Source organism: Borostomias antarcticus (assembly GCF_949987555.1).
Source record: "Borostomias antarcticus genome assembly, chromosome: 11".
In the NCBI taxonomy this organism is placed as follows: Eukaryota; Metazoa; Chordata; class Actinopteri; order Stomiiformes; family Stomiidae; genus Borostomias; species Borostomias antarcticus.
Genome location: NC_140244.1, coordinates 2169379 through 2184378, shown reverse-complemented (window position 1 = coordinate 2184378; position 15000 = coordinate 2169379). Strand labels below are relative to the sequence as shown.

Below are 15000 nucleotides of genomic sequence, written 5' to 3'. Positions count from 1 at the left end.
CCTCCTTCACCCCTCCGTCACCCTGATCTTCCCTCACTTGCCTTCCATCTCTCTCACATCACCCTCTCCCTCTCTTCCTGTCCTCTCTCTCTCTCTCCCTCTCTCCCTCTCTCTCCCTCCTCCCCCTCTCTCTCCTCCCTCCCTCCCTCTCTTTCTCCTTCTCCCCTTCATCCCTCCCTCTCTTTCTCTCCCTCTCTCTCTCTCCTCCCTCCGTCCCTCTCTCTCCTCTCCCTCTCTCTCTCTCCCCCTCCCTCTCTCTCTCTCTCTCCCCCTCCCTCTCTCTCTCTCCCTCCCTCCCTCTCTCTCTCTCCCTCTCTCTCTCTCCCTCTCTCCCCCCCCCTCCCTCTCTCTCCTCCCTCCCTTTCTCTCTCTCCCTCTCTCCTTCCTCCCTCTCTCCCCCTCCCTCTCTCTCTCTCCCCCCTCCCTTCCTCCCTCCCTCCCTCCCTCCCTCCCTCTCTCCCTCTCTCCCCCCCCTCTCTCTCAGGTGTACTACTGGCGTGAGGCCAGCCTGGTGAAGGACCTGAAGGTGATCAAGGAGAAGCGACCGCAGGGCTTCTTCAGCACCATGGCCCAGCCCACGGGCCTGCTGACCGGCCTGGTGCCCTACTCCCACTACAAGATGTTCATGGTGGTGTCCAACCGGCACCACGAGGGCCCGGCCAGCGGCACCGTGGACTTCCAGACCAGCGAGGGAGGTGAGGGGCCACGGCCCAGAACCAGGACACCTAGACACCTAGAACCAGGGCACCTAGAACCAGGAGACCTAGACACCTAGAACCAGGGCACCTAGAACCAGGAGACCTAGACACCTAGAACCAGGGCAACTAGAACCAGGAGACCTAGACACCTAGAACCATGACACCTAGAACCAGGAGACCTAGACACCTAGAACCAGGGCACCTAGAACCGGGAGACCTAGACACCTAGAACCAGGGCACCTAGAACCAGGAGACCTAGACACCTAGAACCAGGGCACCTAGAACCAGGAGACCTAGACACCTAGAACCAGGATACCTAGAACCAGGAGACCTAGACACCTAGAACCAGGGCACCTAGAACCAGGAGACCTAGACACCTAGAACCAGGGCAACTAGAACCAGGAGACCTAGACACCTAGAACCAGGGCACCTAGAACCAGGGCACCTAGAACCAGGAGACCGAGACACCTAGAACCAGGGCAACTAGAACCAGGAGACCTAGACACCTAGAACCAGGGCACCTAGAACCAGGAGACCTAGACACCTAGAACCAGGGCACCTAGAACCAGGAGACCTAGACACCTAGAACCAGGGCAACTAGAACCAGGAGACCTAGACACCTAGAACCAGGGCACCTAGAACCAGGAGACCTAGACACCTAGAACCACGGCAACTAGAACCAGGAGACCTAGACACCTAGAACCAGGGCACCTAGAACCAGGAGACCTAGACACCTAGAACCAGGGCAACTAGAACCAGGAGACCTAGACACCTAGAACCACGGCAACTAGAACCAGGAGACCTAGACACCTAGAACCAGGGCACCTAGAACCAGGAGACCTAGACACCTAGAACCAGGGCACCTAGAACCAGGAGACCTAGACACCTAGAACCAGGGCAACTAGAACCAGGAGACCTAGTCACCTAGAACCAGGGCACCTAGAACCAGGAGACCTAGACACCTAGAACCAGGGCACCTAGAACCAGGAGACCTAGACACCTAGAACCAGGGCAACTAGAACCAGGAGACCTAGACACCTAGAACCAGGGCACCTAGAACCAGGAGACCTAGACACCTAGAACCAGGGCACCTAGAACCAGGAGACCTAGACACCTAGAACCAGGGCAACTAGAACCAGGAGACCTAGACACCTAGAACCAGGGCACCTAGAACCAGGACACCTAGACACCTAGAACCAGGGCACCTAGAAACAGGAGACCTAGACACCTAGAACCAGGGCACCTAGAACCAGGAGACCTAGACACCTAGAACCATGACACCTAGAGCTAGGACACCTAGAGAAATCTGCCAACCTAGTACCAGGGCACCTAGACACCTGGCTTCCTAGAACCAGAACACCTAGACACCTGGCTACCTAGAACCAGAACACCTAGACACCTGGCTACCTAGAACCAGAACACCTACTGTAGACACCTGGCTCACACTATCTCTCTCTCTCTCTCTCTCTCTCTCTCTCTCTCTCTCTCTCTCTCTCTCTCTCTCTCTCTCTCTCTCTGCAGTGCCGGCGACCCCCCGGTTCTTTAAGATCATCCAGAGGGACTCAGACACCATCCACCTGGAGTGGGACAAACCTGCGGAGCCCAACGGCATTCTGATTGGCTACACGCTCAAATACCAGACAGGTGAGCTCCTCTGATTGGACAACACATCGCAGCCGGGCTCACTTAAAAGACATGCTTAACACACTGGCACGAGCAAGAAAGAAAAAAGAGCGTGCGTGTGTGTGTGTGTGTGTGTGTGTGTGTGTGTGTGTGTGTGTGTGTAGTGAACGGGTCGAAGCTGGGTCGTATGCACGTAGAGAGCTTCCCGCCCAACGTGACGGGGTACACCCTGCGGCCCCCCGATCGCTCCACGCGCTACAAGCTCTTCCTGGCGGCGCGGACGCAGGTGGGGGCGGGGGAGGTCCTCGCCGAGGAGTCGCCGCACTTCACCAACGAAGGTGAGTCCCGCACACACACAAACACACACACACACACATACACACACACAAACACACACACACAGACAAATAGCACACACATTTATAAAATGGGAACATATTTTGTATATGTTACCCAACCAGCGTTTGAGTCAGTGTCGTTGAACCTGGATATGGTGAAACTATGGTTAAACGATGGTTAAACTAACGTGTACCTGAACCCTCTTACACATGGATCCTTTAAACTAACCCTAACCTGAACCCTCTCACACATAGATCCTTTAAACTAACCCTAACCTGAACCCTCTCACACATGGATCCTTTAAACTAACCCTAACCTGAACCCTCTCACACATGGATCCTTTAAACTAACCCTAACCTGAACCCTCTCTTACACATGGATCCTTTAAACTAACCCTAACCTGAACCCTCTCTTACACACGGATCCTTAAACTAACCCTAACCTTAACCCTCTCTTACACATGGATCCTTTAAACTAACCCTAACCTTAACCCTCTCTTACACACGGATCCTTTAAACTAACCCTAACCTGAACCCTCTCACACATGGATCCTTTAAACTAACCCTAACCTGAACCCTCTCTTACACATGGATCCTTTAAACTAACCCTAACCTTAACCCTCTCTTACACACGGATCCTTTAAACTAACCCTAACCTGAACCCTCTCACACATGGATCCTTTAAACTAACCCTAACCTGAACCCTCTCACACATGGATCCTTTAAACTAACCCTAACCTTAACCCTCTCTTACACATGGATCCTTTAAACTAACCCTAACCTTAACCCTCTCTTACACACGGATCCTTTAAACTAACCCTAACCTTAACCCTCTCTTACACACGGATCCTTTAAACTACCCCGAACTCGAACCCTCACACACGGATCTTGAGTTCTCTCTATGATTGGCGCCGGTACTGTACGCAGACATGAGCTCGGTTTGAGATCCGTTTGGACCGGGACAATAACATATATAGCATATAACATATATCTAGTTCAAACGTTGTCAACTGCGTTGACGTTCTATGATAACTAGGTCGTGTGCAGTGTGACTGTGTCAAGAAAGTAGCCGACAGACCCACTCGACCCAGTGGGGTTTTCAACACTCACTTAACGCTTTTCAAGACCTTGTTTTGTCACCATCTGGGAACCAGGTTGTGTGTATTCTGTGCGGCCGGTTTGCATTGTAGTCGTTTGTAAGCTGAGACGCGCCTAAAGTACGAGCCTGAGAAGCCTCCTGTGTGTCCAGCCAAGTCTGACCGCTCGACAAACACAGCAGGCTTTGTCAGTCCTCTGGGCTCTGAGGCCCGGCCTCTTTCTGAAGCTGACGCTGTCTACCACACACACACACACACACACGCGCGCGCACGCTCGTCGGTAGCGGTCAGTAGATTGGGTCACCCAGTGTTCTCGTTCTTGGCATGGCTCCTGTCTTTCCTGGTGATCTGTTGATGTTCCAATGTTCTGTCTCTTCTTCCTCTTCGTCTTTTGTCTCTCTTTCCCACGTGACCCTTCTCCTCCTCTGCTTTCTAATCCTGCCTTTCTCCGGTTTGCTCGTCCTGTTTCACCTGTCTCTGTCTCTCTGTCTCTGTCTGTCTCTATGTCCCCTACTCTGTCTCCGTCCTGGTCTTGACAGACAACTTTACCGCCTCGGCTTTTGACTATACAGGTATCGGTAATGGCACATGCTCAGCCTGTCTGTCTGCCTGCATGTCTGTCTGTCTGTCTGCCTGCCTGTCTGTCTGTCTGTCTGTCTGTCTGTCTGTCTGTCTGTCTGCCTGTCTGTCTGTCTGTCTGCATGTCTGTCTGCCTGTCTGTCTGTCTGTCTGTCTGTCTGTCCCTCTGTCTGTCTGTCTGTCTGTCTGTCTGCCTGTCTGTCTGTCTGTCTGTCTGTCTGTCCGTCTGTCTGTCCCTCTGTCTGTCTGTCTGCCTGTCTGCCTGTCTGTCCCTCTGTCTGTCTGTCTGTCTCCCCAGTTTTCAGCAGGGCAGTCCAGTCCAAATGACTTCATTGTGTTCATGACGGACGTACAATGGGACTCTACCATTCCCCCCCTACTGGTCACAATGGTACAGTCTCAGCCACAGTCAGTCATACAGGGAATCACCCATAGAGATAAAAACAAGGGATCCTAACAGAGATAAACGTTACAACTTAATGTTTTTCTTTATTTACATTATTGTATGTCGCTCAGGACTTTATATTCTTCATTCAAATAAATAAATAAAACAAATATATGAATTCAAATCAGACAGTTGAGATGTTTGGACTGTAAGCAGATCAGACTGTATTAGAACGGACTGGACTGTCTGCTCTCTGCTTTTCCTCTTTTCAACCTGTGTCTGTGTATCTGTGTCACTGTGTGCCTTCAGGGGTTGAGAGAACCCCCGCTGACTGTTTAAAACGTCATCTTTTTCACTATTTACTGTTAAAAAAACACCGTTAACACACCAAATAGATGAAAAAACGACACGTTTTACCGTCGTCAACTCTCTGAAGCATGCGTTCACCAGGGACTAGTTTGTGCTTACCGTGCATCAGCGTGTGTGGAAGTAACGCAGCAGCGAGCGCTCGGCGGTTCCCCCTAGTGGTGTGGCACGTGCGCTACATTGCATACCTCCATACTCGACTTTTGTCCAGGCCTCAATTTTTCACACGTCATCCCTTCCCCCCAACCCCCTGCAACCCAGCCCGTGACATCACTTCCTCTTCCTGCCCCCGTGTGCACAAGCCTGGCCTTGTACCGCTTGGGTGGTCCAGAAGGGGGCGATGTTGTCTCATTCATATGGAATGTCCGATGCAATGTGGGAGTTGCTTTGTGCCTGGGGGGAGGAGCTAGGAGGGGGGCGGGGACTTGATTGTTTTTGGAGTGTGGCGTTAGATCATGGGAGCGCACATCTCTGTGTGTGTGTGTGGGGGGGGGGGGGGGTGGGGGGAGTATGGGAGGGTTCCTCTCAAGGGGTTCTCCCGTTTGTCTGGGTTCTCCATCGAACGTTCTCTGGCTGGTTGCTTTGCTCGCTCCCTCTCTCCCTCGCTCGCTCGCTCGCTCTCACCCCCCGCTTGCGCTTCGGCTCCGGAAGCATCATCATCCACGCCGTCATCCATGGCTTCACTCAACGCCGGGAGCGTAGACAGACCCCCCCCCCCCGGTGGACGGGACGCCCAGGTAAGTCAGCGCAGGGGCGCGGAGCGTGACCCTAAACCACGCCCCCTCTTTCAAAAGGCAACGCTAGCAGGCCCGCGCCTTTTGGACCGACTCTGTTGATTGACGCGGCTTGCAGCCAATCACGGCCGGCCGGCTGACGCTTGGGGCCTAACGTAGGCTCTTGAGACATCTAGGTGGCTGTGTAGATGCCTTCAAGACCGCCTCGTTCCTCCTCGCGCTCCTCGTCCTCGCTCTAGGGGTGTTTCACGGGGGAGATGCTGGCCTTCTGGGGGTCATGTGCCTGTTGGGGGTGGGGCGGGGGGGGGGGGGGGTGCATGAGGGAGGGGAGGGGTGACAGTTCAAGAAAGATACAAGTCTAACCATCGAAGTTTGGGGGATCCTTCAAATGGAGCTCGGCAGTCAATGTCAAGGTAAAGAAAGTCGGGCCGAGAGCGAGTATTCACTGTTGACTGATCTTCCGAGACCTGGGGAGGAGTTCCTTACCTTTCCTTACCCCCCCCCCCCCCCCCCCCCCCCCGTAGGACATCTCAGAACTCATAGCATTAAATCTCATACAGTCAGTATTTTGGTTAAAAATGTATGTAATGACAGCATTTGACCACATGGTGTCACTGACACCCCACACGGTGTCACTAATACCAACTTGTATTTTGTTGTCGGTGAGAATGATTAATTCTAAGGGAATATTCTCCACCAGAGTAGAAGTATAGTCTGGATATTATACTAGCATTCACTCACACTGCTAGCATTCCGACATATCGGTTTAATCTACATCTACTTCCAAGAAAACATGTTTTGCTGTCTTGATTTTGACTTGATTGTTGTGATTGGACTGCCCACCCTTCTTATCCTCCTAAACCAATCAACAATGCTGGTTCTGGGAAATCCCACACCACCTCTATGCTCATTGGTCCGGTGACGTTTCTCTCCATCTCTCTATTGGTCAGTGCCGGTGTGTGTTTACCTGTGTTTTATTTATTTTTTTGTCTTTAACCTTGTGCTCTCTCCCGACCCCCCTCCCCTGTAGTCGCCCCCACAGACGGCTCCGCCCCTCCGACCGCCCCGCCCACTCCTCCCCCCCCCCCTCCTGCCACCACCATCGCTCCTACATCGCTTAGTACCTCGACAACAACAACAACAACAACAAATGCTACTACCGCCTCGACCACAACCCCTTCTTCCACTACGCCTGCGACCACAACCGCCAAGCGCAACGACCAGAATGTGTTGGGTACAATCATGTGCTGTTTGTCCTGTCCGACTACCTGTAGTTCATTTGTTTTCCCTCCGTGTTGGCGTCATTTGGAGGAAAATACATTTTTATAGAGTTTTGACTTAATTAAATATTGTTTTATAGTTGTACAGTATGTCTCCAGAGCTCCAGGAGATATGAGTGATGTAAGCGTCATGAGTCGATTTGATTGGTCTCTCCTGCCTGACCAGGAAGTGGTATGGATTAACTGGCTGCGCTCCAATTATGCACTGTAGTATGGCTAGGTATGGGCAAGGACCTCACGATACAATACGTATCACAATACATGGATTACGATATGATACATATCATGATACATAACAATACGATACAATATATCGCGATATACTGCAATATGATACAATACATATCACGATACATTGCGATACGATACAATACATATCACAACACATTACCATACGATACAATACATATTGCGATACATTCTGATACTCTCCATAATTAATAGACATTTTTAAAACACAAATGAAAATACAACTCTACCCCCTGCTTCCTGTGATCCAGAGGGCGGAGGGAATGTATAAACATTTTAAATCCATTTAAAACTAGGGCTCTCTACGTTAACGTGCGCAATTAATCTGGAATGGGTTAAAAAGAATTAACGCAAATTAATCATATTACCGAAATCGACCCCAACTTCCTCCCGTAGTTCCAAACGCGAGCGCTTAGCTGGCTGAGTTACTGACAGGCGTGTGAAACATGGATGAATCTGCGTTTCAGACGCAGTAATTCAGCAGGTGAGCTCGGGTAAACACTGGCTGAGTTAACACCACGGGTCAGAGGTCAAGTTGGCTTCATGTTGGACATTCAACAGACATTCACATTCGATGTGGTGAATTTCGTTTCAAAAAGCTTCCAGATGGAAGTTCAGATGAAACCAGTTGTTCGCATATATTGCCGTGGTATGATAATGTCTTTCCACCGAAGCAAGTAAAAAAAGTAAAAAAAACAAAATAAAACTCCTCTAACAAGCCTGTCTCTAGCCCCGGAATCTGAATGCCAGGCTACTAATTTCATGCATTTGTTTATTCCAACACCACACGTCGGTTATTTCAATTTAGTACACAGCCCTACTCCACAATCACTATCCCCTCTCTCTCTGCTGAGGAGGGGTACAGATGGCAGCTTGATTTTTCTTCTCTGGTCCCTTTGAAAGAGGCTGGCCTTGATTCAGGATATGAGACTGCAGCTGACTCTACTTCCTGGGCCGGCAGTGAGAATCCAACAGTGTTTTTATGAGTTTCACTAACTGTGAATGCTTGGTCAAGATCAGTCTCCACAGGTTTAGGATCCATTCCAAATCAATTTACTCAATGCAGGACGTGAATTTTAACTCAATTCATGAATCTAAACACATTTTTTTAGCTGCGACTAGCAGCTGTGTAGCTCGGTCGGTCCATAAAATGTCCACCCAAATTTGCACAACCACTACCTTATCAGCTCCTCACCACCCAAACCACAGCTGTTACTAATCCACTAATTAAACAAGAGAGGAGCCAGACAGACCCATTACCCAGCAGCCATTGTGGCGTCGTAACAGGGTGAACACAGGTGTAATTGATAAAAAACGGTATTTTGGTCCCGTTCAGAGTGTGACAGCCATTCCAGTGAGCAAGCATGCATGAGATTAGGGCCCTGGTCCAGATACATACAAAATGGAAGAGGGATATAATGTTATTAATTACACCTGTGTTTACCCTGCTGTGACGTCAAAATCGCTGCTGGGTAAAATGTTTATTGATCTGTAGCACGCTCAACGGCTGTTTAGTCGGTCGGTTTGTTCACAAAAATGTGGTCTGGCTGCACGTACACGTACATTGTCACAGATATTGCGAATCAACAATTTTTGAATTGAATATCAATTGATGTCTTGCTCATGAATGGACCCCAACCCTGATCTTAGGGCACGCCCTAGAATGACTGCATCTGTGTGTGTGTGTGTGTGTGTGTGTGTATGTGTGTGTGTGTGTGTGTGTGTGTGTGTATGTCTGTCTGTGCTCATGTGGGTGTGAATGTGAGTGTTTGTGAGTGTGTGAGTGCGAATGCATACATGTGTGTGTGTGTGTGCGCTCATGCGGGTGTGAACGTATGTGAGTGTTTGTGAGTGTGTGAGTGTGAATGCATACATGTGCGTGCGTGCGTGCGTGCGTGTGTGTGCGTGCGTGCGTGTGTGTGTGTGCGCGAGTGTGTGCGCTCATGTGGGTGTGAATGCATACGTGTGCGTGTGCATGTGCGTGTGTGTGTGGGTGTGTGTGTGTGCGTGTGTGTGTGCGTGCGTGCGTGCGTGCGTGCGTGCGTGTGTGTGCGTGCGTATGGGGTGTGATTCGTGCCAGCGTAACAAACACTCAGTGCTTTCGTCGCCTACATTGCGTGTATAAAGGTACTTTGGCGAGCTGATTAATAGGCGTGCATATACGCACGCGTTACGAGTCGCTCGCATTCTCAGAGGGTGACGTGTAAAAAGTGCCGTGCCACTTTTGCGCACATGCATGTAACGTTTGCACGCTCGTGTTAAGTTAGCGGGCACTAGAAGCTGCGAGCGGGGCTCATTTGTCCATATTGAATAAAAATTAAGAATATTTATTTGCACTCAATCAAATTCCAGGACCCTCCTTGCATAACTTTTTCTAGATATGTGTCGTTTTATCTCCACTGTCGCTACATTTTCAAATAGGTTGTGGCTGTTCGAACTGGTGCTGACGGTGCTGCAGCGCCCTCTATTGACAAGAAACACGTGTATCTTAACATTTGTTTTAAATTGCGAAGAAAGAGTCATTCATATATTAGGCTTTATTAAAAACAAGTTGCTTAACATGTGCGAATTCCATTTATTGAGAATGCATTACCAATGGGCAAGGACGAGATTAGAACCAGCTATGATTTAAAGGCAACAGACCTTACACGTGCGGCCGCTAACACGTCTGCTGCGCTAGCAAGGCACTGGCACGTTTGACACGTCGCTATGCAATTTCTGCACACATTACAAGACGTACGTACGTACGTACATCTATGATTTTACCAAACTGTCATGTGTAGTGTTGGTGTCGCATATGTGAGGCGCATCTAACCTGTAGTGTTGCCGTCACGCACACGATGCGCAATACGTGTAAACAACATGTGCACAGCGTCTGCGTTACAGGTACGTTACAGCTATGAGACGTCTGTCTCTCCATTGTTTGTCAATGGAAATTATACACGTGCGTTTAGACGTTTGATGTCATCGCGTCTTCTTAAGTAGGCGCAAGTCAAGCGTTTCAGTATGGTGTGCTGGCACTAATCACACCCCATAGCGTGCGTGCGTGCGTGCGTGTGTGTGTGCGTGCGTGTGTGTGTTTTAAATGTGGCTGTGGTAACGTGTGCCCCCTCCCTCTGTGTAGTGCCTCCGGGGAGGGAGATCTACAATCTGACGGTGGAACCCAACAGTAACTATGCAAACGTCAGCTGGACCCACAACTTCCCCCGGGACAGCAGCGAGTTTGTGCTTGAGTTCATACTGGACAGTAAGAAACACTGCCGCAGTTTCCCCTCATTACTCAGACATCGTCTCGTCGAGACCGGACATTTAGGAGTAGTTGCAGAGTTTGCGTCGACATGTGGTGTTAAAACCGCACAGCCGGAAGTAGGAGAACTTTTTTTATCTCGTAGCTTTGCGGCTAGGGACAAGTTTAGAAAGTTTGTTTGAACAGGAGCAGAACTTGAGAGGTAATAGCTAGGAGGTAATAGCTAGACTCAGAGGTGATATTGGGGCCTTAGGCTTCATCCTATGAAAAAGAGAATCATTTGAATGATGTAATTGGTAGTAAAGCCAATTATACTTCCCAATTCAGCAAGTCTGTATCTTTGGTAGCCAACTGGCCGACTCTGAATGAAACCCTTGGCCGTAGCTACCGGGGTTGAGAAATACAGCCATGGCTTTTTAATGGCAGGAAACTCAGGCTAAAATTTCACTCCACTCTCAAAATTACACTTTTATATGACGCCAAATAGTTTAATCTGTATTCATAAAAATGTCTTTGTTGGGGGAGAAATTTAATTTCTGACAAACTCTTCCCCTTTTTCTCTGCTACTTTGCAGTAGCCCGGGCCGTATTACCACTAGATGTTTAGATTACAATCAAACAGACGCCCTAGGGGCTCGTATATTAGGTGACTTAGAGATGAATAATTTATGCGGTATTTTATGGCACCCGGAGTTCAATTGCACTTGGATAGCAGGATTGTGTTCCTCCGACATTCCCCGACGGAAGGGTTTTGTTGAAATTGCCTTTTAACAGTGTCAGCCTTTCATTTCCCTGCCCTGAGTTTGTCATGGCGGTTCCTTCCGGAACACCTTTTGTGAGGCTCAAGAGGGAATTAATAAACTATATATGTAGTGTGAGAGGAAGGAGTGACAGAGAAAGCGAGAGAATAAAAGATTGTCAGAGAGAGAGAGAGAGAGGGACAGAGAGAGAGAGGGAGAGAGACAGGGAGAGAGAGAGAGAGGGACAGAGAGAGAGAGAGACAGGGAGAGAGAGAGGGAGGGAGAGAGAGAGAGGGACAGAGAGAGAGAGGGAGAGAGAGGGAGACAGAGAGAGAGAGACGGAGAGAGAGAAAAAGAGAGGGAGAGAGAGATTAGACACACCTGGGATAGGATGCTTCTTTGGCAGAATGTGATAATGAAACTCACCCTCAGCTCTCAGCATCACACTCCACAAAGAGACCGACAAAACAAGACGTATGAAAGAGCAACTTGAACTGTCATTCAGATCAGATTCAATAAAACCTGCTCTTCATCTGCGCTACGTGGTGACAGAGATGGCAGGGTGTGTGTGTGTGTGTGTGTGTGTGTGTGTGTTTCATCATTCCAATCACGCTGGAGAGTATGATGTTCACACACACACACACACACACACACCTGTGAAGTGCTTTTAACTCTCACAAGTAAGATTTTTGATGTTGCATTTCACATAAAAGCCCGTCCGCCCCCTCTCTCTCTCTCTCTTTCTCTCTCTCTTTCTCTCTCTCTTTGTAAAATGAGCCTGTGTATATTCCATCATCATAGCGATGATGACCCCCCATGCATCCCCCCCCCCTTCGCAATCCTAGCGTCTCTCGGTCCGTCCGGCTGACTGGCTGATTGGTTGTGCTGTCCCTCCTTGATTATCGATTGGCTGTTCGTTTGCATTGCCGCGTTCCCTGATCACTGCTTCTGCCACCGCTTGCCTCGCCTGCGCCAGAGACGAGCGCGCCGAAGCTCGCTCATCCGCCGGCCGCCGGCCCTCATCCGCTCCCATTTCTGACTCGCCGATTGGCCGAGGTGGAGCCGGTATGCTCCGCCCCCACCGCGAGCGCACGGATGACGGGAGAGAGAGAGAGAGAGAGAGAGAGAGAGAGAGAGAGGATGCATCTTTCATGTTTTCATTCAAGGTTTTGAATTCTTAACGATGACCTGGAGGACAGGGGGGGTTGGCGGGGGTGGGGGGGGTGGGGGGGGTGATGGGATGAGGGTGACCCCCTGTGACCGTGCCTCAGGGGGGCACGCCTGGCCCGCCGGCTACTGGCAGAGACCACCAGACAGATCCTCCCTCCCCTCTTCCTCTGTCCTTCTGTACTTCAGACTACCCAGAAGTCTTTGCACGGCTGTCACACGAGGTTAGGGTTAGAGGGAGAGTAATGAGTGTGACACAGAACACACACACACACACACACAGTATCCCAACCCAGCTCTGATAACCTATGCCACTTCACCAATGCTGAGCATTCTGGGTATCTGGAGGTTTGATCGAGATGTTTCCCAGTAGTGCTGCTACATGACTTGCCTGTTTGACACCAACGACTAAGTGCGAGCTAAATACCCTTATGCACCAAAGGGAGGAAAACAGGGCTATTTGATGTCGGAGAACATTGTTCAAGGCTACAAACCAATACGCTACTGAGGGTGTAATTTCTCAGCTGAGTGCTGAAGAGGGATTGTTGTTCAAGCAAGCTGCCTCTAGCTGTGACCTTGAGTTGTTTTGTTATTCACACTCATACAGACCACACAGAGGTTTTCATGGTTAGGGCATAATGCTTTTGCTTCACATAACAATGATGGCTTTCATGGCCAGGGCTTGAAGCTGTGCTCCACAAAACACGACTCTGTATAGCACAGTTCAACTCAGACCAGTAGCTTGAGTTGCTGCAAGGTTTCACGGTCACATGGTCAGAAAAGACTATCCTTATCCATAGCACCTAATAAACTGGGTTGTATCATACAGCAGTATATTATTGCTGTATGAGACAACCCAGTTTATTAGTTTTATTTGTATCAGTATGGTTGGGCTGCAGTGGATGACCAAGCTTTGGAATGACCATCAATAGATGACATCAGCCTTGCATAGGGTCAAAGGTCGTTCGACAGCATGATGCATGATGTCACCGCGTTCTGTTGCACCTTTCTTGCAGCTGCCACCGTGTCACGACCATAGCTCGGCATTGGCGTGACGAACGTGCCTTTCCGCCGCGAAAGACACCGCGCTTGAGAGCGTCACTGTGCTTTTTTCACTCCCACCGAGATGAGCGCGAGGCTCCTGGTAATTGAGACACGATGCCTCGCTGCCAAACAGCCGTTGTACTGTTCCAGAATACACAAGCACGCAAAACGGTCCATTTAAATTCTAACCAGTCAGGGCAATATAGCCGCACGGTGGCCAATTGTCTCCGCGAGTTTAGTTTAGTGAAAGTTTGATGTTGACCGTGTTATGGCTGCCTGAAGGAATACTTACACCTCGTCTCTCCCTTGACACAAAATGGCCCTTTTTTGAAATTGCTTTTTTCTGGAGATTTATGCCCTGAAGAGAAAATAGCATTTCAGAACAGAAAATGATCCCAGGAAGTATCAGGTGCAGTCATGGGCCTTCTCAAAGTGCTTGTATTCTGTCAGCTAGAATTATGTTACGTTATTGTGCTTTATTTGTTTTCTGTTAGCTATAGTTGTATTGTCAGGCTTACATTATGTTTATGCACATATAGCCATTGCCTCGAAGAGGTACTCAAAATGTTGGGCAAGCTGAGGCAACGTGTCGCATCGTAGTCGTCTCAATTCCCTTCAGAAGCCTCTGTCATCTCGCAAAAAACACAAAACGAGGCTGTCGTCCTGCTTAGCGCAACGTTGCCGTGACTCCCCCCCCCCCCCCCCCCCCCGCTTATGAGCGCCGTAACCACGGCAGCCTGGCCACGCCCGCGGAGTGTGACTGGCGCCTCTCTTGTGTCTCCAAGGCAACCAGACCATGAAAAGCATACTGGTGAAAGACAAACAAAACGTTAAGCTGGCCGGTCTGATCGAGGGCGCCAAGTACCGGTTGAGGGTGTACTCCCACGAGAACCACGGCATCAGCAGCAAATACGTCACCTTTGAGACCAGCGCAGGTGAGACCACACCTGGCCAGGTGAGGAGAGAGTGGAGGGCAGGTGAGCCCGGCCTGTCTGCATGAAGCTCTTAGCCTCAACAACACGGAGAAGAGCTAGCCTTGGAGCTAGCCTGTTTCTGGGATAGCCCGTAGCTTCAACAACATGGAGAAGAGCTAGCCTTGGAGCTAGCCTGTTCCTGGGTCAGCCTGTAGAGCCGGCTAATGCAGTAGCCAGGACAACCTTTGACCTCCAACCCCCTCCAAAAGAAAAGAGACATGGAAAAGGTCAGTTCAAGCTGATTACTTGGCACTGTGCTCTGGTATTCTGTTGAGGAACATCAGCAGCAGACAGTTACCAGAATCTTTTAGATCTAGGCAGTTACAGAAATGCACATCATCACATTTTCTGTAAAATGGATATCCGACTTTTCCTCTACTTGCCTGAGCCAGACCTCTTCATCCTGAGCAGTTTGTTATGCACATAGATTACTTTATTTTTTATAGTGCTCCACAAAGAGTTTCTAGGATAAAGAGTTTC

At 49.7% G+C, this 15000-nt stretch overlaps 1 protein-coding gene across 1 annotated transcript in view; it reads left to right on the top strand.

The window, feature by feature from the left end:
- The window catches only part of nfasca (neurofascin homolog (chicken) a), a gene marked incomplete at its 3' end in the record, with an annotated part of 46592 nt that overhangs the window by 23691 nt on the left and 7901 nt on the right, over positions 1 to 15000 (top strand). The window contains 3 exon segments of the mRNA XM_084445971.1: positions 485 to 695; positions 2220 to 2342; positions 2486 to 2659. Of these exon segments, the coding sequence (XP_084302097.1) occupies positions 485 to 695; positions 2220 to 2342; positions 2486 to 2659 (508 nt within the window).